General features: G+C 41.6%; 2 protein-coding genes across 3 annotated transcripts in view; both read right to left on the bottom strand.

The window, feature by feature from the left end:
- aldh8a1 (aldehyde dehydrogenase 8 family, member A1) overlaps positions 1–26876 on the bottom strand; it is a 206341-nt gene that overhangs the window by 74837 nt on the left and 104628 nt on the right. The gene's annotated exons all lie outside the window — the stretch shown is intronic.
- The window catches only part of sgk1 (serum/glucocorticoid regulated kinase 1), a 61929-nt gene that overhangs the window by 11805 nt on the left and 23248 nt on the right, over positions 1–26876 (bottom strand). Inside the window, exons 4-5 of one of the 2 annotated variants that reach the window (XM_049589158.1) lie at positions 16987–17202; positions 7491–7554 (exon numbers count right to left, since the gene is read on the bottom strand). In XM_049589158.1, coding sequence (XP_049445115.1) covers positions 7491–7554; positions 16987–17202 — 280 coding nt within the window. Of the gene's footprint in view, positions 1–321; positions 439–7490; positions 7555–16986; positions 17203–26876 lie in introns of those variants that run through there. The other variant, XM_049589162.1, reaches the window with a different exon arrangement.

Genomic DNA, 26876 nt, shown 5'->3' with positions numbered 1-26876 from the left:
TGCCATCCTTCAACACGCATTTAATTCACAATATCTCACCACTGAGCACCACAGCAGCGGCCCGCGTGGGACACAAACCGACATCTCTCATCAGCACTTGAAAGCACCACGCGCCAAACAAGTGAGACCTTGCACATCACATATTGCTTCCTGGAATAACAAGGAAAGTGCTGACCTTGAAAAATTACACACATATGTACACAAGGAGACCGGATTTTAAACTCCAAATGATTAGCAGCTACTTTGCATTTTTATCCAAGATGTAAGAGCAAAAACATGGAACAGGAGAAGATTAAAAGCGGCAACAAAAAAGGACGTTACCTCCGCCGGGAAGTGAGCACTGCATCTGTGGTCATAGCCCAGAGTTGAATGAAATGAGAGAGGTGTTGAGAGGAGATCAGGAGAGAGGGAGAGCAAAACTAACAAAAGGTCCACTCAGTGTTTTTCCGATCTGGCCCTCTCTCCCTTACTGGATTTGCTTGGGCCCTGAACAAGAGGAGGCTCCACCATACTCAAGCTGAGTGTTTACCGCCTTTCTATGTGTGTGTGTGTGAGAGACACCAGCGCGTTACGTAACCCACTAGTGGCACTGTCATCGGTGCCAAAGCCGGCATTGACTCACACACACACTTCGGGGCCATTTCGTGAAAGGACAGGAAGAGGTTTGCAGCAGCGCCAACGGGGTTGAGGTGCAGGAGTTGTAGTATAATTACACACACACACACACACACACACACACACATTCCCTCAGCCCACGTACCTACTGTATATCCACACATACGCAAAGAGTAGCACATGCCCATATTCACGCCGTCTCCCAGCAGATGACATCCAGCTATTAAATCCTTTCATCTCTTCCATCCCTCCATCTTGTAACGTCCACGCTCTGTGCCAGAGATGATGAGGCTGTTTGTGGCTACAGTTGATCTGGCGCTGAATGTGAATGAGCCTCGGTGGTGAGGAACCAAATGACACCGTTACATAAAGGCCTCGGCTATTCAGAGAGGACAGCCAGGCTTTTATTTTGCCACTGGCGTGAGTGGAGTGTTTGGCTAGCGAGGCTACCAAAAAGTGGCCCACACATGCCTTCAGTGTCACGGTCATGTGAAAACTGAGACTTCTTGGGCTCCTCTCTACTAGTGGTGTCCGCTGGTCTGCTTATGCGTAGGCCCAAAAGTTTCGTAATCATGTCCTCAAGATGAATTGATAGGGAAGTGCCAGTTGTTTGTATGGTTCCTGGAAATTGTTGATCATGATGCTCATTATGGGTAAAATGGGGACAGTGTTTGATGATCACACTACCTGTTGTTTAATCCCAGCCAGCTGAGTATGCAAACATGTGCAATAACATTAAACATATATGGAGAACAAATGATAAAGGACTGTTTACCCAGGTGATGATGGAGACGTTATTTAAAATCAACAAGCTACAGTACTTACCTCAACACAACCAAACTGTTTTTGTCTAAACTTTTTCATTAAAGTCCCCATTAAATCGAACATACATTTAATCCTGTGTCCCTAATCGACTGTTTATAGCTTCTTATGTGCAACATATGTGCCAAACAAATCAGTATTAGAGTATTGTTACATCTAAATCCTTGTCTTTCCTCTTTCTGTAAATGGTGTCAAGTGTTTGCTGACTCATCCTGCGCTCAGGGCGTTAACCAAGTTTGTCTAATCAAATGAGAGCAGCGAGCAACACCGGTCACATATGCAGAGAGAGATAAAACGAGCTGCGTATTTAAATGTCAGCAGACAAAACTGTTGTTTCCATTGCCAAAAATAACGTAGCGAAGGTCAAATTCATTCATCTCTGCCTCATCCTTCTCCAGGGGAGGTGTGTGTGGAGCAAAGAGTCTGCTGTAGTTTTATATCTAAACTCTTTTTAGCAGTCCAACCAAATGCAAAGTCTTTGATGCAAATCCCTCTTGTAACTGTGCACCGCTCGGTTTTTTCATTTCACTGGGCAATATGTCAGAGCACAGAAGCTAAAGGCGCTCAAACTTCAGTTTCATGGAGGACTTTAAAGCTGGAGGGCAGAACTTTTGTCTGCCCCCTCAGGGAATTAGAGTAATTACACAAACACTGTTGACATCTGCGTATGACGAATGCCTGCGAGTGAGTTCACCACGTCATCCACCCCCAGGAGGGCTCTCTTATCCTTCCTATGAACACCAAGGTTTCTTGGACGCTTCTTATGATTCTCCGCCATAGCTTCCGCCATGCAGCTGCTCTGTCACTATCTTTGGCTGTGATTTCTACCCCTCAGTCTGACTGGGGATCACTCGGGGAGTTTGCGCTAGCCAAAGTCGAGCCACTACAACCAGCGACCCAAGGTCCAGTCTTGAGCTACTGCCTGGTTTTGAGACAGTCTAGCGGCAGAGGACAAACTGTCGAGGCTCTAGCTTAGGTTAGCTACGTAAACATGAACTTGAAGCTTTAGCCATCCTTTGGCTCTGGTTTGTCTTGTTTTGTAAGACTCTCCTGACGACTCTCTTTTTGGTAATTCTGTCATCCTTTTTTGGGGTTGCTTTTCAGTGTAGGCAGTCAATGTCAACGCAGAAGTAGCATCTTTCTCTGCGAGACTCTCCGCCATTGGATCCCACTTTCACCAAAGGGACGTGCACGTGCATCCACATTTAGCCTCGCGTCACCAGGCTCTTCACGTACGGGAAGAGTCTGGTTTCCATTCACTCTGAATTTTGTCTGGATTCTGGTTCCGGTCTAGAGAGCGGATCCGGAATTCACCAAATTCACCAAAGTAAAAGTGTTCACCAAAGTAAAACTTTAAATTCTGGCGCACCATCGATTTACAATAAAAGAAAAAGGTTAACTTAATGGCTTGGGGCTTTTCTTGTAAATTATATTCTTTAAATTAAAAAGTTTCACCGCATTTTTATTAGCTTGGTGCTTTTATTTTGACAGAAAGGCGCATCCATTGACCTCCAGATCCTGTCTCTCTCGCCCTGGTTCTGGTTCCTTATCAAAACGGCCACTAAATGGCCCCAGACTAATCCGCATTTATGGAACAGCTGATAGGAACGTCTTCTCTTTTTAAATGACCTGTGATTGGCCAAGTCTTTTGTGAAAGGCTAGATTTTCTAAAGTCTGAAAACAGAGCCAAGAGAAGATGCAAAAGTCTATTTTTTTCTCAGTCTACTTGAATTACAATATGCTTAAAGTTTATTATGGGATTTTTGCCCCATGATGCCAAAATCAAACTGCCTACCCCAGCTTTAAATACCTCCTGAAATGCTAGAAGTGAGAACATTAAAAGGTAGTTTGGGGGAATTTTATGCTCTTGTTAGATAGTGGCAGTAGAGACATGACAAAAAATCTGGGAAAAGAAAGATGGGAAATGCCACGCAATACAGGCACCCAGCAGGATGTGAAGTGGAAACATTAACCTCTAGGCTATCAGGACATCCCCAAAAATGAAAGCATTTTTGCAAAGAGAGGATATTTTTAGGGCCGTAGGGGGGTGAGGATTTGGCTTTTGGATTAAGGCTCAAATTAGGTTGTGATGGTCAAAGGTAGATTTAGGGAACAGGGATTATGCCATTGGTGGCCCTGGCTCTGAATACAGCGCACACACCCAAATCTGTCTTGCTGTAAATATGCAAGATATGAGGGCAACAAACGTGTTCAGACAAGCTTCTCAAACCTGCTTCTGGTTTAGGAGTGTCTGTATGAAATATAAGGTAATATGCATATTATATTTGTGCTGTGTTTTTGAATATGTGTGTGTGTGTGTGTGTGTGTGTGGAGGTGTGTATGTTTGCCTGCACCAGGGGCAGGTTGACACAGGTGAACGATGCGTCATGAGCGGAAGAAGAAAAGAGTAAATAACAGCTTCAGAAAGGGAGCTGCTGATATTGTGTATTGCGTCACTGAGAACAAAAGAGTCGTTTTTGAGAATCACACGTCATATAAACCTGTTGGCGTCTCAAGAAGAGTCAGTGTGTAAATGCTGATTAACCGCTCTGCAGCAAGCTAATGAGCATACTAATGTGTTTTAATAAGAGTCAGCAAATGCTCTTTGTTACATAAGACCATAGTGAAAGGACACACGGTTGTTCCTCCATTAAGTTGGACAGTCAGAGCTCTCCTCCCTGTAATTATTATTATTGGATCTCTCCCTGGCTCTCCATCATAGCTCTCTACTGCTACCTCTGTCACACACATCGCTGCATCACTGTAAATGACTCACATGGGACAAACTTCAACTTTTAAGTGCTCCGAAAGCCACTAATTGCTGAGCTTGGAACGACAGGGTGTAGCAGCATCACGGCCCAGGCCACAGGAACAGCTTGTCACCAGCTCGCCTAATTGCTTGGATGTCTTTCCATACGCTGAAAACTCCCGTAATTAACAGGCAGACTACTCCCACCGAAAAACATTTTCATCAGAATATAGTTCTTGTCACATTTCTGTCTTGGAGATGTTCCAGCAGGCAGCAGGTACCTGCAGAGCTGCTACCAAGTTCTGTCACTGCAGTAACACATAGTGACAAGCAGTGTGGAAAGTAACCAAGTACATTTACTCCAGTCCTGTGTTTAAATACAAATTTGAGGCATTTGTACTTTAAGTATTTCCATGTCATGCTCCTTTAGCTCCTTTTGACTTTAAAGACTTTACATACTAAACATATGAGTTCATGGAATACGATGCAATATTATAGATTAAACTACCCAACAGTAAATACAACAGTTGAACTTAGCCACACTGTATCTACACTGCAGATGCGTGTGCTGCACTTCCCTTCAACTGAAGGTTGATTCAGTGGTGGGGAAGCCTGCAGAGAAAATTGCTATTCCAGGATTGGCAACAACTGCCTACACTGCAAAGCAGCCCAAAAAAAGAGAACAGACTTATCAAGAAGAGAGTCTAAAAGAGAGTCAGACAGTTTTGGCAAAGTCTTTCAGAGATAAAGAGAAAATGTTGCTAATAGTTTAGCCTCCTGGTAACCAGAGCTAAAGGCTCATGGCTAAAGCTTCAACTCCACGTTTAAGTAGCTAACGTGAGCTAGAGCCTCTAATTACAGTTTGTCCTCTGCCTCACACCCCGGCACTATAGACTGCCTCAAGAGCAGGCAGTAGCTCTGGAGGGAACCTTCAGTCGCTGGTTGAAGTGGCTCGAATTTGGCCAGCACAAACACCCCTAGTGGTCCCCAGAAGGACTGAGGGGTAGAAATCGTAGCCGAAGATAGTGACAGAGCAGCTGTATGGCGGAAGCTATGGTGCTAACCGGAGCTAAAGGCTTCACGTTTATGTTTAGGTTAGTAGCAATGCAAGATAATATTGGCAAACCACTGGTATCGGCCGATATTGACTTTAAAATCAGAATCGGCCAATATGCTTTTTCTTATTTTGTATAATAAACGAATATTATATACACTGAGAAGCTTTGTATTTCATGTCTCCATCTGCAGGAGGGCCATCATGGTAAGAGCATGCATGCATAATATGATGTTAATTCCACTACAGGAGAGATTTGATGGTCACTAAAATTAGGTGGGAAAAAAGGTGGATATATCGATATCAGTTATCGGCCAAATAATGTACTATATCCGCATACTGGATATCAGCAAAAAGTGGGCAGCAGCTCCAGAGAGGGACCCCCCAGTCAGCTGCTGTTGCAACGTGAATTCAGTCTGCACAAACCCCAACTCTGGGACAGCGACTAGCCCTGACTCCACACCCCATCAACAAACTTTCTGTTGCTGCCATTACACAGGTTAGACCCTGCACTGCCGATGGCCACCAGCTCGCTGTGACACCTGGTGTTGGGGGGGGTTTGCAGTGGCCAGATTCAAGTTGCTACACAGCTTACCAAAGGTCCATCTCCAAAGCTGCTGCCTGCTCTCCTGCTAGCAAAGCAGTCCACAGAGGCTGAGAGTAAAGTGGAGGGACTGTGGGGCGGTTAATGTCAGTTAGCTAATTCCTTTTTCATTTGTGGTTTCATCAGAGAGAGCAGTGAAAGAAGGGACTAAGTGAATACATTGCAGGAAACTCTACTACAAAATAAGATTTAATAAATCAGTGTATGAGAAACACTGGATTACTGAATATACCATGTGCATATACCTGTGGTCATCTGGTTTGAGGGGTTTAGGACAGAGAGAGGAGAGCTGCAGAAGGAGGGTGTATTTTCCAATTCTGCTGTTTGCAGATTTCAGCCTACCCCAGCTTTAAATGACATTTTCAATGCAGGGCATTTACTTTTAATAGCGTATTTTTATATAGCAGTATCAATATTCTACTTAAGTAAAGACTCTTTCTCCACTGCTGGTGAGAAGAATGTGCATACTATCCCAGAGTGGAAATGAATGCTTCCTACATTGAAAAGCAAAGTAATATTGCAATTCAGTTTAAAATGCAAAGAACTTGAGTCCAAAGTGAAAGGAAAGTTTCAAAGTTTGTTACAAGAAGACATGGAGCCCTTGGAACAACCCACCTGCAGCGCGCATTTCAGCCCATGTAGTCCCAATGTGATACCTACCTTGAATGTAAAGCTGGGGCCAAGATGGGTGTAGGGTATGTTGCCCAGTTGGGGCCTACCTAACACCCATTTAACCATGCATGAAACTCATGTGGGCAATGGGTATGGGGCCATTATGCAACCCACAGACAATCCCAAATAGAGCTCATTTTCAGCCCATTTTCTATCCACAAGGGCCCCACATACAGATGTTGGCTGGGAAATGATGCATTGGTGAGCTCAAACCCTCAAACACTTTTGCGCGAAAAACACCAGCAAGATTCCCGGCACAGGTAAAGGTAAAACGATAATAATAAAAAAGGGAATAGATAAGCTTTAAGCCAAAACGTGACACACACATGTATCGGGCACTTAGGGTTGGACTATGATTTGCGGTGGCATGAATAAGGAGCGTGATGGAAAATTAAAGTACAGTCACTTACAGTCACACTGGCCATAAACCGATGCTGACCTCTCACCCAGTAACAGAGACAAACATATTTCTGCTGCAGCAGAAGTTGTGGAAAAGGTCACTGCATAATGTGCATGATGATCAGCTCTCAGCATTGTGTCTGTAACTATTGTTTTGCTCTCCAGGCCAGTTTCCACAAAACAACAAATAGTAATCTTGGTTTATGAACAACAGTTATTATCCCAAGAGCTTAGGGGTTGGATTAGAGAGCCAAGTGGTAAGGTAAGATAAAGTTACACAGTGTATGTGAGTGTGAGTGTGAGTGTGAGTGCAAGCTGAATCAGCCATCAGGTTTGGACGAAAGGGAAACAACAAACAAGAGAAAAATAGACAGAGAATGAATGGTAGGAGATTATTTTGGATTGATGGCGAGAATAAAGAAAACTGCAGATAATAAAGAGGAATGACCCGGGACTGAGGGCGAGAGAGATAACAGAGAAATGAGAGTCACGGTGTGAAAGACAGATGGGAAACAAGGAGAGACGGGAGGAAGTGGAGGAATACAAAACAAGGGGTTTAGTTGCCGGTGACTTACTGTTGTCGCCAGGGCAACAGTAGCTGTCTGGGTCTGACTCATTGTGGTAGTACAGGTCCATCGCCTGGGGGAGAAATATGGCATTACTTAGTAAAAACAAACTGAATACGTACATGACAAAAAAAACAAATGAAAAGTATATAAGAGGCACTCACACTGCAATTCAGACTATCGATTCAGTTCAATAACACTCAATTAATTCTCTAAAAGTCTAAGCAATGCAAACTCATTAATAAATTAGGCAAGGTCATGGTTATGTTTATCATCCCAGGGGGGCAGTTTGTTGCACAGCCAGTAGTGGGTATGGGTAACACTCTCCTCCAATCACGAGCACACATTTGTCCAAAAGATTTGGATAAATGGCACGTGCTGATTGGCTGGCTAGCCAATCAGCACGTGCCTACCTGAATACCTGCAGAGCCCACAATACAAATAGGAGCCATTTAACAGCATTTACTATCCTACACCCTCTTCAGCAAGCGGTGTAGAAGCAACAAGGCCCCTAGGTAGAAGGCTCAGCCTATGCTAATAGAACTAGGGTTACAATATCGTAACCTTTGCTCTATCTTTCACAGGCTCCGCCCTCTACTGGACTCTTTGGTCATGATCAGTGTGTTTGGGTCAATGTTATGTTGCAACAGGGTGTTTATTCATCGGGCACCAACCATCATAGAGTCCAGTAGAGGGCGGAGCCTGCATGAGATAGAATGAAGGTTACGATATTGTGACCCTAGCTCTATTACCACAGGCAGAGCCCTGTAGGGGCCCTGATGTTCCTACACTTGCTGAAGATGGTGTAAAATGGCGGATGCCATCTAGAGCTCTGATTATTTCCTCAAGCCCGACTTGGCCCAACCTGACCTGCCGGGTTCAGGTCATGCCAGGCTATAATTTCTCATTATTCCCCCGTGCTTGAATCAGGTTGGGTGCTCGCCAATGTACTGTATTCTTAAATGTATTTACGTATTTTGAATGAAGGTGGCAGTTATGGCGCATAAATGGCAGAAGTTTTAATGGACTGAATCAAAATGGAAAGAGAGAGAAAGTGGTGGAACAACAGAGCAATAGTGTAGAAATGGGGGAGAAAGAGAGTGCTCAAGACAGCGGCACGAGAAAAGGGGAAAGGGGCTGCAAGGTGACTTGGTTGACAGTGTTTGCTTCTGCCTCCCCAGCAATAGAGGAGATGTGTGTAACATGCAGCCAAGACCAGTGATCATCATCTGCACGCCACATCGCCATGGACCGCTGTGAGCACTATATACACACTAAGGGGCCCAGCCTGCTCTACTGAATTTCTGAAATAAGGAAGAGAAGAATGAGAAGAGGTGCAAGGAACCACGTCAGCCCTTAGCTCCAGGTTGGGCTTTGACACAAACTGTGCAGGTCGACATAGGGTTGGGCATGATGTTTTTGGGCCTGAACAGAGCTCTAATGCTCATATACGGGTGGGTTCAGTACATATAAGGGTAGGCACACCCTGATTGGTTGGCTACATTTATGCAGTTTTCCATGGCTGTATGCACGAATGTGACTAGAGGAGAGTATTACCCACAGAGTCCAGTAGACCGCTCTGCCTGGGTTAACAGAACTAGGGTTACACTATAGTAACCGCTTATATCTCACAATCAGCACACAAACATTTCACATACAAAAAAAAAAAAAAACAGTAACAAACAAAGGATTACATGATCCTATTCAGCAGGCCAATAGCAACAGAGATCAAGTCGTTTTTACATCTACTGGTTGATTAGTTGACAGACTGCTATTGTTGTGTTCAACCCTGCAGATCCTGTTTTGGTACTTTTCCTCGCTGAATTCAGTTGAATGTTAATAAGTGCTCTGCACCTTGTGGTAACTGTACAGCCCTTAGGCTATAACCTTCTTTCAAATCCCTGTTAGATAAAAACAAATAGGCTGGCCAAGGTATAATCTGGGTCAGTGGTTCCCAACCTGGAGGTTAAAACCCAAATCTGAGGGGGTACAATATTATTATCACTATATTATTATTATTATTATTATTATTATTATTATTATTATTATTAACCACTGATCTAAGCTGCTTTTCTAAGCGTGCAGTGACTACAAGATGTGATGGCATTTCGCCATTTCTAAAACCACTGGTTCTGACCCAGACTTGTTCGTGCCCCAGTTTCAGTAGGTTTCCCACATGATGTGTTTTAATGAGGCTGGGTTTCCAGGGTGAGATGACATTAAATCACTTGAGTCCTGTGCTGAAAGCGGTGAGAAACCTCTGCTCTAACAACATGACGACACAGTGTTGTTGTGCTTCAGTGAGACTGAGCGCCAGGGTGAAAATGATCTTACTGAGATGTACAGAACATTTGCTCTGTTGACATTACATTGTGTTCACCCGCACATTTTCTCTGTTCAGGAACTGTTTGACGATCACGTACAGCCAAGCTAACCTTTATTGAGCACCATGTAAACACAGACTTGAGAAAATGCTTAAAGGGGACCTATTGTGTTCATTTTCAGGTTCATACTTGTACTAGACATGTTTACATGCTTTAATTTTCGTCATGCTGTCTGTGCTGGAACACCTGTATCCACCCTCTGTTTGAAACACTGTTTTACTGCCTGTCTCTTTAAGATTGGTTAGCTTTTCTGTTTCTTCCATATCTGCGCTCTTGGCATCTATGCATTGCCATTGCACCAGGGGCTGATTGTGATGGTGAATAGCAGCACTTGAAAAACACCAATAAAAGCTTCACAACTGGACTTGCTCCAGTAGAACTATCATCCAAAATTAGGAAGAAATTAATAACATTGGCAATCAAGTGCATGTTTCTCTAACATTAACATGTGGCTACATGTAGGAGTGTACGTGCAGCATGTGCTACATGTAGGAGTGTATGTGCAGCATGAAGAGAGTAAAGAGTAAAATTACTAATTATAATAATAAAACAACCAGACATGTTCCAACATAAATATGATCCAGACTCGGGGAGAAATCAATAACATCTGCAGCCAAGATTACTTGTTTCCCTGACATTAGCATGTGAGTACATGTACCAGTGTACTTTCAGCCAGGGACTGACTGTAACAGAAAATAGCGGTGTTTTCTACAATGGAAATCTACAACAGAAGCTGCAAAACCAAACCAGACATATTCCAGCATAAAATGATCCAGAATCTGAGAAAAATTTACTTTTACAAGATGACATGTTTCCATGACATTAGCATGTAGCTACATGTAGCAGCGTACTTACAGCCAGGGGCTGACTGTAACAGAGATTAGCAGTAATTTCTACCATGAAAAATCTCCAACAATAGCTTTTTAACACAACTGGACATGTTCTAGCAAGACTACAATCTGAAATCTGAGCTCAATTTACAACATTAACAACAAGGATTACATGTTTCCCTAATGTTAGCATCTAGCTACATGTAGCAGTGTATTGCAGACATAGAATGACTGTAACAGATTATAGCCAAACTTCTACCTTTAAAATGACCAATAAAACTATCTAAATAAAAATCTTCACAACTAGACATGTTCCAGCAGAAATATGCTGCAAAATGAGGCAGAAACTAACAACATGTGCAACCAAAATTATGTGTTTCACTGATGTTAGCATGTAGCTACATGTAGCTGGTAGTAGCAGATGACCATATAAAGAAACCTGTCAGGATCTGACTTCATCTTGTGCCCAAAATAGAAAAACAGTTGGAGACAGTATTCAGAATGATGCTCTTAAACACACTGCAAAGGCTACAGTCAACAGCCAACTAACACATACAATCAATGCCTATATGTATGGAAATATCTCTCCATACCAGCAGGCAGTAGTAGTCTATATTTGTCATGTGATCCGTGAGTGTTTCTGGGTCTTTTGTATCTCAGAGTCCCCACACCACAAATAAATCACCACTAAAAGCTGCTAACTATTGTGTGTTTGTGTTGTTTTGTAGGCTACTGTCTGTTTTCACTGTATTTACTGAGCTATGAGATACCCTGAATTTCCCTGAGGGGATGAATAAAGTATCTATCTATCTATCTATCTATCTATCTATCTATCTATCTAAACCAAAATATTCCAAACTGGACATGTTTAAGCAGAAATGTGATCCGAAATCAGGGAGAAATTAACAACATGGGCAATCAAGATTAAGGTTCACTGATGTTAGCATGTAGCTACATGTAGCAGTACCCTTCCCCTTCCCCTTCCCCCTGTCTGGGGAAGATGATTTTATAAAGAAATCTGATATAAACCGATGTCACCTGGTAGCCAAAGTAGAAAAATTATTGGAAACAGTATTCAGAATGATCTTAACCTCATTACTTGAAACTTAATATGAACATTTGCCACTGTAACATTACATAGGCTATATCACAGAAAATAAGGAAAAGCATAAAAGGTCCACTTTTAATCTCTCGAATAAAAGAAATGTGTGGACAGTGGTGGAAGTATTCAGATCATTTACTGATGTAAAAGTACCCACATTACTACAAATATACTCCATTACAAGTTCTGCATTAAAAACCCAACTTAAGTATCATTAGCTAAACACATTTTAAGTATCAAAAGTAAAATTAAGCAGAAAAATGGACCCTGTGACTGATACAATATTGTATATTGCTGTATTAGAATAATACTGATACAACAATGTGGAAGTAGTATTTTACTGTTGCGGCTGGTTGAGGTAATTTAGCCCAGTGGTTGATAGTGCCAGAAAGAAGAAGCATAGTTCTGCTACATGAATTTGAAGTCATTTTTGGAACTTGATTTGTTGTGTAATTCTGAATAAACTGGACCTTGAACCAAAACTCATAGACAAAGAGCTCAAACAAGACACTGTGCTTTCTAAGATGCACAATCCATAAAGACTGGGAACCACAATGCAAAATCTTAATCTGACAAGAAGCAATCACTTTAGTCAATGTTGTTTTTCACTGCTGCATGTGAGGCAGTGTTTACGTCTTTGTGAGTGAGTGTTGACCTTTGACGTGCATTAGATTATATGAGTCAATACATTGCTCTATACGTGGCAGGTTCAACGGCTCAGGAGTGATCAAGTAAACACTCATGAGTGTGCACATATGTCAACAGCAGCTACTTAAGTCTGCCCTACTTTTTCTTTTCACACACATTAACAGTATAACTGGCAGCTGTCACAGCTGCATTTGCATCTGAGGACATTCCCATGAAGCCCCGCTGTCGTGTCACATATTAGTTTTTCGTGATGTCGCAGTCAGTCATCGACTTTTCAAAGGGGTTCTGTTAAATACAGTCTTACCCCAGTTTGCTATTCCACGGTGCAGCTCTGAAAACTTATCGCAGCTCTCAGTGTTTTCCCATGGGTGTTTTCTGAGAACGAGACAAGCTGAGGCGTGTGTGTGTGTGTGTGTGTGTGTGTGTGTGTGTGTGTGTGTGTGAGAGAGAGAGAGAGAGAGAGAGAGAGAGAGTTGTTTCAATCTCATCACTTTGTTTATTTATTCAGAGGCGATGCTCTCAACAATCTGCATGTCATGCTGGTTATTTAATCTCCATATAAGTCTTAATATAGCTGACAGCAGCTTTGTCTATCCATCTTTCCCTCTGTTTTTTGCTCTCTCACGCACACACACACACACACACACACACACACACACGTATACACATATTGCTTGCTGTTCATATCCCCCTTATACTGTCAACATATCTCTGCAGTCAACAATCACCCTACCATTCATGCCCCTTTCTCCTTGAATTTGCCTCCCGTGCTCCGTCTGTCTTTTTCTCCCGAGTTGTTTATTGACTCAGAGATCTGATGGAGTCGTATCCATAGTGATGGTGAATCGAGGCTTTGTGTTCATTAATATTTTATCGTGGATTTACCTTTCTAAAAGAAGACAGAAAGTTTGGGCTGTTCAAGCTGAAGCAAAGAAAGAGATGGAAGATTTTTTTTTTTTTTTTATCTGTGTGAGGGTCAAGCAGAGGTCAAGGCTTGACTGACGTGACTGTGAGTCATAACATAAAGCACATTTAGAAATGTTTTTGCTTTTTACCATTAATGAAATGATTAAGTTTGGTTTTTATGGTTCATATACACCAAAACTCTACGGGAAAAAGATGCAAATGAATGAATGAATGAATGAATGAATGCAAATTCCTGCTTTAATGAAGTTTCCTTTCCAACATACAGATTATTATGCTGCTTTCTAATATAATTTCTTATAATGTAATATTTTTGCATTACTATGAAAATCCATTTGTATTAGGAGGCCATTTAACCGTTAATTTTCTCAGACTGGGAAGTAAAAGCATATGTTTGGATTCACAAAATAGGCAGACACATCTTAAAGGGACAGTTCATGCCCAAAACAAAAATACATATTTTTCTCTTACCTGTAGAGGTGTCTATCAGTGCAAATTATTTTGTTGTGAGTTGGAGGTATCAGCTGTAGAGATGTCTGCCTTCTCTCTAATATAATGGAACTAGATGGCATTCAGCTTGTGGTGCTCAAAGCGCCAAAAAATACATTTGAAAAACTCAACAGCAATGTCTCTTTCCAGAAATCATGACCTGGTTACTCAAGATAATCCACAGACCTTGTTGTGAGCAGTTTAATGTAGGAATAATTTTCTTTTTACGCCCACCAACACTTTGCGCACCACAAGCTGAGTGACATTTGGTTAATCTATATTCAAGTGAAGGCAGACATCTCTACAGCTGATATCTCCAACACTCTGCAAATCACACCAAAACAATCTAGACTGATAAATAGCACTGCAGGTAAGAGCAAAAATATGTATTTTTGATTTTAAGGTGAACTGTCCCTTTAAATATGACACATTTGCTGCAATAGCACATAAAAATTTGGATGCCACGATAATGCCCATGGGGCTAAATGAAAAAATGTTACTGAAGTAACCTTATGACAATTACAAGTACCTGCTACAAAGGAGGGTCATGTTATGTTGAATACCAATTAGCAGTACTGGTCAGCAATAAAAGTGGTGTGGCAGTCAGCACTTTGTACTGCAGTAAACAGATCCAAATGATCTGTGGCCAGACTCTACAGTAGGTGCATAGAGAAGCATCCTCTAAACTCATGTTTATGCAGCACACAAACTGTACCACAGAAGAAGAACATAAGTTGAACAGTTAGGGATGGACAGACATAAGGCTTTATAAATGCTGAAAACTTGTGAGCAACCTATTATGGCCCACCATTATGGGGATGTGTTCAACAATAATCAAAGGGAACTTAATATGCTTTTCCTTATTTATTTTGTCATATATATGTATATTACAGTGTTAAATGTTCATATTAAACGTGGCTAAAGTTTCACATAGTGAAGTAAACGCAACTAATCCCTGTGAGCAAAACTTCAGGCTTGGGACCGTTCTCAACACTGACAGATTTCTTATATAGTCATGTGCTCCAGGCATGCTACTGCAAGCCTTTACATTACGTTGCCTACACTGCTACATGTGGCTACATGCTAATGTCGGGTATACATGAAATCTTGGTTGCCGATTTTGTTAATTTTACCCCAGTTTCGGTCCAGTTGTTAAGATTTGGGTTTATAAACTACTATTGGGGATTTTTCATGGTAGAAAGTGCTGCTACACATCACTGCATTACAGTCATCCTCAGCTACAAACACACTGCTACATGTAGCTACTACCAACGTTAGGAAAACATGTAATACTGGTTGCAGATGTTGTTAATTTCTCTTCAACTTCAGCCTGGTTGTGAAGATTTTGGTTTAGAAGCTTTAATGAATGATTTTTCATGGTAGAAAGTGCTGCTTCACATCACTCCATTACAGTCATCCCTGGCTACAAGTACACTGCTACATGTAGCTACATGCTAACACCAGGGAAACATGTAATCTTGGTTGCTGATGATGTTAATTTTACCCCAGTTTTGGTCCAGTTGTTAAGATTTGGGTTTATAAGCTACTATTGGGGTTTTTCATGGTAGAAAGTGCTGCTACACATCCCTGCATTATAGTCATCCCCATCTACAAACACACTGCTACATGTAGCTACATGCTAACATCAGGAAAACATGTAATATTGGTTGCCAATGTTGTTAATTTCTCTTCAACTTCAGTCTGGTTGCGAAGATTTTGGTCTAGAAGCTTTAATGAGTGATTTTTCATGGTAGAAAGTGCTGCTTCACATCACTCCATTACAGTCATCCCCTACTACAAGTACACTGCTACATGTAGCTACATGCTAACACCAGGGAAACATGTAATCTTGGTTGCTGATGTTGTGTATTTTTCCCCGATTCTAGATCATATTCCTGCTGGAACATGTCTGGTTATGAAGATTTTGGTTTATAAGCTACTACTGGGGATTTTGCAGAGATGCTGAGATAGGGAAGACGTTGACCAATCAGAGCAGACTGGGCTTTTTTGGGAGGGAGGCTCAAAGACACAGGCACTAAAACAGAACCTCTCAGACAGGGTGAATACAGGTGTTCTAATACTGACATTATTGGGAAAATTAAATGTTTTTTTTTTTTTTTTTTTTAAATAAAAGCATGTTAATATGTTCTGGTAGAAACCCAAACAGATATGAACCTGAAAATAAGCATTTATGCTCATTTTGCCTCAGGAATGAGTCCTAAAACCTGAAAATGAGTTAGCATTTTACCACTCCTGGTTCCCTTGTCTCAATGTCAATGGGGTTTTTTGAATGGGTCTTTGGTTAGATGCCTGAAATAAGGTCTGCTGTTAACACAAGCTTAAGAGACTTTCATGTTTTTACATAAAACACGTCAGTAAATACCCCTCTCATGAACTTTGAAGCTTCTATGCATCTTAAAAAACGCGGTTGCTAACAAGTGGCTAAATGAGACTACAGAGAGTCTTCGCGCTGAACCGTCCCGAACACGGCTTTACAGTCTTGTTATGACGGTAACGTTAGGTTATGCGATCATAGTGTAGTTTGTCTATAGCCTAACATTAGGTCTTTACTTTTGCGATTGCATTAAAGCTTCAATAAACACGAAAGTGGTGTTTATGTGTGAAGATTATTGTGATGAACAAATCGTGTAATTATCATAAAAGTTTGTTTGCCACAGAGCGTCTTTTCAGCAATAACCCAAAATTCAATGGGAAGAAAATCCCACAGGCTTTTTGACAAGGGAGCCAGTATGATGCTAACTTCTATGTCGGCCTACAGAAAAATGTCATCCCTGAGGAACTCTATAGGTCCCCTTTCAAATGACTTCAAACTTTAAGTCCTATGACAAACTTTTCTCCTTCAAGTGTTTCATTATTTCTTTGCCTCCCAGTATTATTATTCATCAGCCATCTGAGAAAGGACAGCATAAACAGTCTTCCATTGTACACTGCTTACATCTATTGTATAATATAACAAAGAGGTTAACAATCCATCATTTCTCTGGGGATCTTCTAAAAGCCCCCGTCAAGGACACCTGTAAGTCTCCTGCTTTGGGATCCACTTATTACTGTATTAAATTAGTGTTTGCTGTGTGTAATATAATTAGCAGTAGGCAGAAGGAACCTGCCTGTGTGCGTTGACGTGGCTGCCAGGTGTCCTCCAGGGTGTAACTGATGTAGGGCCCACTGCAGATGGAGCACTCCAGCATGACGGGGCTGGCCAGGAGGGGCGAGGCGTGGATTCCCCAGGACTGACAACCGCCCAGGTGGAGGTCTGACTCTGCTTCCTTCTGCTTGCCTGTACTGTCACCATGATGGCGAGCGAGCATCTTCCACTTCCTGACCTGTGAGTGAGGATAAGTGAGGATGTTTTTGCAACGGGCTGAAAAAAGTTCAACACATCACGTGGAATAAAGGCAACTTTAAGACAGTTAACAGTCAACACCTTCACTTTATGAGTCAGATATCTAAGGGTTACATTTGCATTGCACATGAGGCGATGACTGAGTTTGTCTCAACTTTAGCTGTAATCTCCTCTCATGTGACAGCTGCACGCTGACACACTCTCCTGAGGACTTCACAAACACTTCTCAGTCATCATTTAGCATGTGACAGGCAGCAGTGACTGAATACATGTCATGAATTTAAAACACAAATAACTCACATACATACAGTACAGGCCAAAAGTTTGGACACACCTTCTCATTCAATGCGTTTTCTTTATTTTCATGACTATTTACATTGTAGATTCTCACTGAAGGCATCAAAACTATGAATGAACACATGTGGAGTTATGTACTTAACAAAAAAAGGTGAAATAACTGAAAACATGTTTTATATTCTAGTTTCTTCAAAATAGCCACCCTTTGCTCTGATTACTGCTTTGCACACTCTTGGCATTCTCTCCATGAGCTTCAAGAGGTAGTCACCTGAAATGGTTTCCACTTCACAGGTGTGCCTTATCAGGGTTAATTAGTGGAATTTCTTGCTTTATCAATGGGGTTGGGACCATCAGTTGCGTTGTGCAGAAGTCAGGTTAACACACAGCCGACAGCCCTATTGGACAACTGTTAAAATTCATATTATGGCAAGAACCAATCAGCTAACTAAAGAAAAACGAGTGGCCATCATTACTTTAAGAAATGAAGGTCAGTCAGTCCAGAAAATTGCAAAAACTTTAAATCTGTCCCCAAGTGGAGTCGCAAAAACCATCAAGCGCTACAACGAAACTGGCTCACATGAGGACCGACCCAGGAAAGGAAGACCAAGAGTCACCTCTGCTTCTGAGGATAAGTTGATCCGAGTCACCAGCCTCAGAAATCGCAAGTTAACAGCAGCTCAGATCAGAGACCAGATGAATGCCACACAGAGTTCTAGCAGCAGACCCATCTCTAGAACAACTGTTAAGAGGAGACTGCGCGAATCAGGCCTTCATGGTCAAATAGCTGCTAGGAAACCACTGCTAAGGAGAGGCAACAAGCAGAAGAGATTTGTTTGGGCCAAGAAACACAAGGAATGGACATTAGACCAGTGGAAATCTGTGCTTTGGTCTGATGAGTCCAAATTTGAGATCTTTGGTTCCAACCGCCGTGTCTTTGTGAGACGCAGAAAAGGTGAACGGATGGATTCCACATGCCTGGTTCCCACTGTGAAGCATGGAGGAGGAGGTGTGATGGTGTGGGGGTGTTTTGCTGGTGACACTGTTGGGGATTTATTCAAAATTGAAGGCACACTGAACCAGCATGGCTACCACAGCATCCTGCAGCGACATGCCATCCCATCCGGTTTGCGTTTAGTTGGATGATCATTTATTTTTCAACAGGACAATGACCCCAAACACACCTCCAGGCTGTGTAAGGGCTATTTGACCAAGAAGGAGAGTGATGGAGTGCTGCGGCAGATGACCTGGCCTCCACAGTCACTGGACCTGAACCCAATCGAGATGGTTTGGGGTGAGCTGGACCGCAGAGTGAAGGCAAAGGGGCCAACAAGTGCTAAACACCTCTGGGAACTCCTTCAAGACTGTTGGAAAACCATTTCAGGTGACTACCTCTTGAAGCTCATGGAGAGAATGCCAAGAGTGTGCAAAGCAGTAATCAGAGCAAAGGGTGGCTATTTTGATGAAACTAGAATATAAAACATGTTTTCAGTTATTTCACCTTTTTTTGTTAAGTACATAACTCCACATGTGTTCATTCATAGTTTTGATGCCTTCAGTGAGAATCTACAATGTAAATAGTCATGAAAATAAAGAAAACGCATTGAATGAGAAGGTGTGTCCAAACTTTTGGCCTGTACTGTACATGAGAGAGAAGGTGTGAAAGAGAAATACAAGACAGATGGGACAGTAGAAGCTGAGGTCAAGGTGCACATACTTCTTGAGGAAGCCAAATAGGCATAGGTGGATGTGTCACTGACCCAGAATGGCTGTTATGTAAGGTAAATGGTGTCCTTGGCACACAGAGTGGACAGGTTCAGTGACTGCGGCCGTTTCAAATGGGTCTTATCAAGGCCTCTATCAGTGGCTGCTGCTCTGCTCTACATTACCACAACTTGGCATGGGGAAATGTGTGTGAGTGAGACTGCATGTGTGTTGGAGTCCAAAACTTGCAACTCGGCAAAAAAACAACAACCTTTCCCCGTGTGTGAATGGTTGCTCCCCTGACTATAATTATAGCTCAGTGCTGGAAGGACAGAAAGGATCCAAACAATTACTGAAGGTGTCAAACACAGTAAGATACCATTCTGTCATAACACTGTGTGTGTGTGTGTGTGTGTGGGTGTGTGTGTCTCCTGTGAAATCAAGTTTTGCCAGAGTTGACAAACTGTATCAAATCAATACAAATACTGTTACTATTAAAGTGTTAAAGGGGAACTTCAGTAGTTTTCAGCGTGGACAGTATTTTCCCAAGTTTTTGTTTCTAAATGACTCATGAGAACAACCATTTACAGCAGTGGCGACACAGGCCGCAATGCAACCACTCAGGGTGGGTGCACCCTGTAACTTCACGTCTATTGAAAAGTCTTGTTTTTGCCACTGACAGGCTGAGATTGTTATTAGAAGTGTCTTATAACACTATGGAAAGGATCCTACAGAGAAATGAAACATTTCTCCTTTAGCTATGCTAAAGGAGAAGTCTCATTATGAAATCAGACAAGAGGTGACTTGCTGCAGGATGAAAACTATTATGCAATGGCAATGGGAACATAAGAGAGAGGACAACCCTTAAGCAGTTTTACGTTGAAGGACAGAAAACTTATCTTACATACCTTAATCTTATCTCAAAGATTTTCAACTAGGACACAAAACAGACACGAACAAGCAAATGGTATGGAAATACATTTTATTTCTCTGTAGGGTCTTTCCCAAAATGTTCTCAGACACTTATAATGACTATCTGAGCCTGTCAGTGGCAAAAACAAGCACTTTTAATGGGCGTAAATTTATATGGCGCACCTACCCCAAGTGGTTACAAGGCAGCCTGTTTTGCCTCCCACTCAGTACTGGATCAACTTCAAAATTTGTTCCCATGACTCACTTTGACACAGAAACGTGTTAAAATGGCGTCCAGGGGCGACATCACTTTTTGCAAGTATTTAAACCTTTGAACCCTTAAGCAAATTGGCGCAATTTCTTTCAAAAACATGAGGGAAAAGGCAATAAACAACTTGGGAAGAAATGTCCCACAAATTGCATAAAATTAATAGATTTAAAAAATTATTTTTTTAAAAATAAGGAAAAAAGAAAAAGGTGGGGAAAAACTATATTCATAATTATTGTTATTATTAAATATGTAGAATTATGGTACAGAATTATTAGAATTTTTAAGCACTTTTTCCAGGTCATTTCCTTGTTTGTTTGTTTGTTTACAATTTTCTTTTTCTTTTTTAAATAAATTGTTTTGTTTTACATTTTTTCTTGCAATTTTTTGGGTCATTTCTTCTTCCATTGCTCATTGCCGTCTTCCCATGTTTTTGAGAGAAACCAAGCCAATTTGCTCAGGGTTCAAAGGGTTAAAGAAAAACTTCCTCTTTGTTTTGGAGATACATTTACTTGCTTTCTGATGGAGAGTTACACAAAAAGACTGATAGAACTTTATGTCTGTCCATTAAACATCAGGTCACAGCCAGCTGTCTGTTAGCTTAGCTTAGCTTAGCTTATCTTAGCTTACCACAAGGACTGGAAACAGGGGGAAACAGCTAACCTATGTCTGGTGACGTTGACAAACTCTGCTCACCAACACCTAAAACTCACTAATTAACTTTTTATATCTTTGTTTAATGTGTAAAAATGTAAATATGCTTTTTATGGGGAAGTTATGTGCTGGACGATTTCTTGGCTCTGAGCAGTTGCCCGGCAACCAGCGGAGATTTATGGAAGTTACTGTTCCCAGCTAAGCATTAGTTTGTCACATAAAACAGCAAATTGACATTTTTATGCTTCGGTTTTTGTACGGATTAAACAAACACAATGTAACGTGTTAATTAGCGAGCGACATATACGGATTTTGTTACCCTCAGCAGAGCTCGGCACAGTCTTGTGTTATGTTTGATTTTATCTCCCCTAATTATTCATTTCTTTTCAGTTTATAAGGCTATATTTTTTGCATCTTGCATGCTAATTCATATCTTTCTTAATTTCACATACATTTGTATGCATCAGTGAAGTACGTATGTATTTACATATTTATCGCCAACTACAAATTGTAAACACGAAAGAAGTCAAGGACAGAGTAAAGTTCTCTGGGCAACACTTCATCATAGTTATGTATGTAAAGACCTATAAAGTGATCTTTATGAGGCTGAACTTTACAAACATGCAAATGATCCTTTATTTCATGGCCGCTTACTGAACCTCATTCCAGACAAAGTGCCATGCATTCCTTCAGTGGGTAAGCATGTATGTGCACAGGAAGTATAACTCACATAGTATATACATGCCATCTCCAGACTCCCCTTCCTCTCAACCTATTTCCCTGCCCTTTGACCTGGTTTTGCACTGACACCTTTTAAGACAACAAGTGGTCCCACTATTACTTAAGCCTCTTCTATAAGATCTGTTCATCCACCTCATAAACTCAGGATGCAATGTAGCCCAGGGAAATTCTCATACTGAGGCCAGGATGTACACATCAGCCACACAATCCCATATATCAAGAAATAAAAACATCATGCGCACCATTTTCATACTTTCAGCCGACCTCTTTCCTCTGCCGCCTCCTCACTGACCTCTTTCACTGCCCTTTGCCTGTGTGCCATACACATCATCTTTTAAAAACAACTGACAACGTTACGTAAACCCTTTACATTAACATTTGACCTTTACTCTCATACAGTACATAAATCCATGTATTACTGTGCTGCATGATAAAGCTGCTGCTGAAAACACTGTTATCATGAACATTCTTTTAAGCACACACCCCACACCACAACACTGAGTACACTGCGAACACACATAAAGATAAACATATGTGGGCTAAAGTCCCTTCATACAGGAGTAAAATTAAGTACTGATTTGATGAATCTAATAATATTCTGTTTTCTTGAGACTGTCAGAGGTGTTGATTTATCTCAACAGTCATTTTCAAGCAAAACTAAATCACTGGAGCAGTGTTGTAGTCAAGACCACCAACTGTAGATGAGAACAAGTCATGACCAAGACCAGAGTATATCGAGAGCAAGAAAAGACCAAGACTTTGAGGGGTTGGGAGCAAGTCAAGACCAGACCAAGGCAGGTGGAGACTTAGTCAAGACCAAGACCAGACCAGTACAACTCCCGCACTGCATGACACACTGCCGATAAAATGAGGAACATAGGCACTCCTCAAATTGATCTGAAAGATACACATTCCCACACCCACAGAAAACAAATAAAGATTCCTATTCATTCACCTCTTTTATTACTATACTGTATATATGTGTGAATGTATCATAGGAAATGTCTTCATAAATTAATCAAAAGGCATTTCAGAGGTAAATTTTATGTGTGGGAATTTCCCTTTGTTTTCTATGAGCAAACAAATACAAGCAAACACCAATGAGCTGAAATCTGCTGAACCATCTTTGCTCAACACTCTGTTTTTGCACAGGTAGTGATATTCCTTGACTGGTCTTGATATTAAATCCTATGTCCTATTTGTCTGAGACAGAGACATGACTGAGTAAAAACGTGGTAAAGTCTGAGACAAAAGCAAGACCATCAAAAAGCTGTTTTATTTAACCTTTATTTAACCAGGAAGGGTCCCACTGAGTTACAGTAACTCTTCTTCCAGGGAGTCCTGGCCAAGACTTGCGGCAAAAGTTACAAGTACACAAAAGATAAGACAATGGACACATACTAAAACCACTAGAACACAAGTCTCACATACTAAACATACCAGAACACAAAGTCAGTGAGAACACATTACAGTCAGTAAGACACATAACAAGGTAAAACAGACATACTATTGAAAGGCACCAAGTTAGAAGCAGTGACACTGTTCAGTAATGGTTGATTTTGACGTCGATCTCAAGACTGAGACTGATCTCGAGTACTGCCACGCTGCACTTGAGTGTTATTGTCATCCATTGTAGTCTTTATTGCTTCATCTGTTGACTTTCCAGTTAAAAAGTTAGTCAATGGTAAGGCATTGGCTAATGCTAGTTATGGGTGGCGATACTGCGGTTGTAGTTAATAAGTGGCTAGCATGCTGTATGTCTTAAGTGGTGATAGACTGATATAAGTCTACAATATTAAGTTGATACCAGTTCAGTTTTAGAATTGGCGTAATCTCTATGAACACATATCTGCATATGAATGCACAGTCTGTAGGCAATGGGATGAGATTTTGGTGTTGTAAGTGTGTTCTGGTTTCCATTTGTAGTTTGAGGAGTATTGACCAATCCAGTCTGAGTGGCAGGTAAACAGTCTATGTGGAGAGCAAAAGAGGTCTTGGCTCAGATACCAGAACACACAAAAACAGGCTGTTGTCCCCACAGGCTTTTTGTCGTCAGACAGCTGATGGATTCTGTGATTGTAATTGGACAGTCCAAGTAAAATAAAAGTTTAAATATACTGCGAATTCAACACATTCTCACGCCGACCTTGTCACATATCGACGTTTGGTCACGGACTTTCCACGTCCGCATACAATGTGCAAAGTACCCTGGTTGCGTTGGTTGTTGGAGTTCTGCGACGCCGTGTCAAATTCTGCCTGTTACATGCATTGTCTTCTTTCAAGATACACTTCTGTTTTCACAGGAAATTTACCGTTTACATACAGTCTCTTTCAAAATAAAAGCACTACGTCAGTACAACAACGAGAACTGACGTCTTGTTTTCCTTCAACAACAAACACACATGGTTGGGTTTAGGCAACAAGAACAGGGTTTGGCTTTTGAATCTCACGCAACACAAACGCCGCTCTCCTGGGTGAAGGTCAGTGTTGTTGGACCCATCCACCACCCCTCTGCCCGCCCTACTCGAACTTTCACCGCCTATATTATCATTCTTGTCCCACCATGTTCCCCCTGAAGACGACTGGCTGAGTAAAATGCTGACGTTAAAGGATGGCTTTTTGGTCGATGTCTAACGCTGGAAGTCACTGTCCAAGGGCTGGATTTCGACGACTTTGGATTGAGACCAGGTTGGCTAATTAGTGCTCAATATGACTCAGTTCTGTAGATCTCTTTACACCTACAGTATAGTCAGAAAAATCACAATGATCACAGGCCAACAGAGACTGGAAGAATTTAACATATTTGCTGAATCAACCAATGTGACAGTCTCAGATTATTATAATGAGTTTCTCTAAAGTGGTATTTACAGCTGCTGTTTTGCAGTGTAAGGGATTCCTGTTTCTCTGTCTGTCAAGTAGTAGTAGTATCAAGTAATGCCTCCGCATAAGGCCGTTGCATAATCCAGAGTAGATAAGGACAGCGTTTATTGCAGTGTTATTAGACAGCCTATGGCCCTCTTTCCTGGTAACCCCCTTTTGCCTCGTCCTTGTTATCCCTCCCTGTCCTCTACCAGCTCCCCTTGGTGTGCTACTTCACCTCTAACAAGCTGTGTGACGTCCCACATATGTCAGAGCATCAAAGAGTAATGAAATGAGGGGAAGGCAAGAGAGCGTCGGTGGAGGGGGGAATCATAAAGTAGAAGAAGGGAATGAGGTGCGAGCAGAGATATGGAGACAAAGAAAAATATGTTTGAAAGACAAAAAGATAAACAGAGAGAATGAGAGTGTGAGATAGTCTCACATAAGCCGTCCCCGTTCCCTGTCTGAGATAAGACTCGTTCATTAACACCAAGGTCACTGCTCCTTCTTCTGCCTTTTCTTTTTCCTCGCCTCTGTTCCTAGATCGCAAACACGGGGTTTTAAAATGAATGAGGAAGGGGGGGAGAGGCAAAGATGATTCAGGCGGTCCAAATGGAATTCAAACACCAACTACAGTGAGTCCCGTGGGAGATTAAGTCTTGGAAATACTGTTCAGCGCCAAAGAAAGAGAGAGAGAGTCAACCTGAAAAATGAGAGCGAGTATCTGACTAACAAGACAGCAGGATGGAGAGAACTGTAATGTTGTTGTTGAACAGGGGCCAAGGGGTAAGTTTGGGATTTCAAGATTGGGATATTGACCCTAAGCTGCTTTCGGGTTTGCCGTTTCATCCTTTGGGGGTCATATCCTGGCTCTTTCATCTTTAAATCCTGAGGAGCACTGAGGTCTCTGAACTCTGACTTCCTGGCAAAACACTCACATTCACGGTCATCCACTGCAGCTTTCCTTGAAATTCAAAAAGCTGCCCTCTCCCTGGACTTTTTCAGCATCATGTCCCATATTCCACTCCCTTGTTTCCTCATTTCTATAAACAGAAAAAGAAGAAAATATTTATGTGGCACCGAGCCTGTTTACTCACTGCAGGGGCTATTATGGGATTTGTTTCGTTCCCTTTTGTTTTGACATTAGCCTCACCTCCTGTCTCACTGAGATAGTCAAACATTTCACACTGCATGTGCACAGTTGGACTGAATTGGTCAAAGGTGAAAACATTGAATCAATGGCTTTAAAAACACTGCAAAATGTATTCACATATTCATGGCTCAAAGTGATTTGACTACCTAATTTGACAGAAGTTACTAGATGCCAAGTTTCTCTTCCATTATAAAATTGGATATGAATTTCACAGATATGTGAATGAGCGTAAACAGGAGTCCACACCCACGCTAGCAGCTCTGTGAGACTGTACTAAAGGTATGGCTGTGTTTGAGCTAAATGTCATGCTCACAATAACAAGGCTAACCTGCTGATGTCTCTTAGGTATACAGGGCATGTGTGATGTGTACATTTATCTTTTTTAACATCTTAGTTCAGCGTGTAATCATGCTAACGTCAGCTTATTATACTACAAACAAAGTTAAGCTAAGGCTGATAGGAATGTCAGTAGTTTTCAAGAAGCCTATTTAGTCATAAACCAAAGTGATCCATCCAATAGTTGCAAGGAAACCACAAATATCAACCAACAAAATTTAGGGGATCAGAGTCACTAGGATTCTTCCTCTGGGGACCGTGAATGCCTGGACAAAATTTCACAGCAATCCAATGGATGTTGAGATATTTCAAGACTGTCCTTCTCAAAAGACAACCTCATCAGTCATCTGTACAAGTAGCTCCTTATTGGCGTAGACTGTATACAATTAATAGATGCAGCCACCATGACATCACCCACTGGTATGTAGTTTCCCATTTTGACGTTTCAAGTTCAGCATTCTGGCCATCGTCAACTTGGTTTTTAGCGACCAGAAGTGACCACATTTGGACCAGACTGGAACTGTGGAGGAGCAAGGGGTGGATCTGACTCATTGACTGTAGCGACACCTTGCAGACAGCCTGTCACTCAAGGCTGCCCTACCCTTAATTATTCGTAACTTGAAGCTTTGATAACATGCTAACAGGTAGATATATCAACATTCACCCCCCGTACAGTTGTCATTATTGTTAAAATTAGCTATGTAGACCGTAACCATTTTTTCTGCTGTTAAGT

Source organism: Epinephelus fuscoguttatus, linkage group LG11, assembly GCF_011397635.1.
Source record: "Epinephelus fuscoguttatus linkage group LG11, E.fuscoguttatus.final_Chr_v1".
In the NCBI taxonomy this organism is placed as follows: Eukaryota; Metazoa; Chordata; class Actinopteri; order Perciformes; family Serranidae; genus Epinephelus; species Epinephelus fuscoguttatus.
Note: the sequence above shows the minus strand (reverse complement) of the source record. Positions and strands in the feature narration are given on the sequence as shown.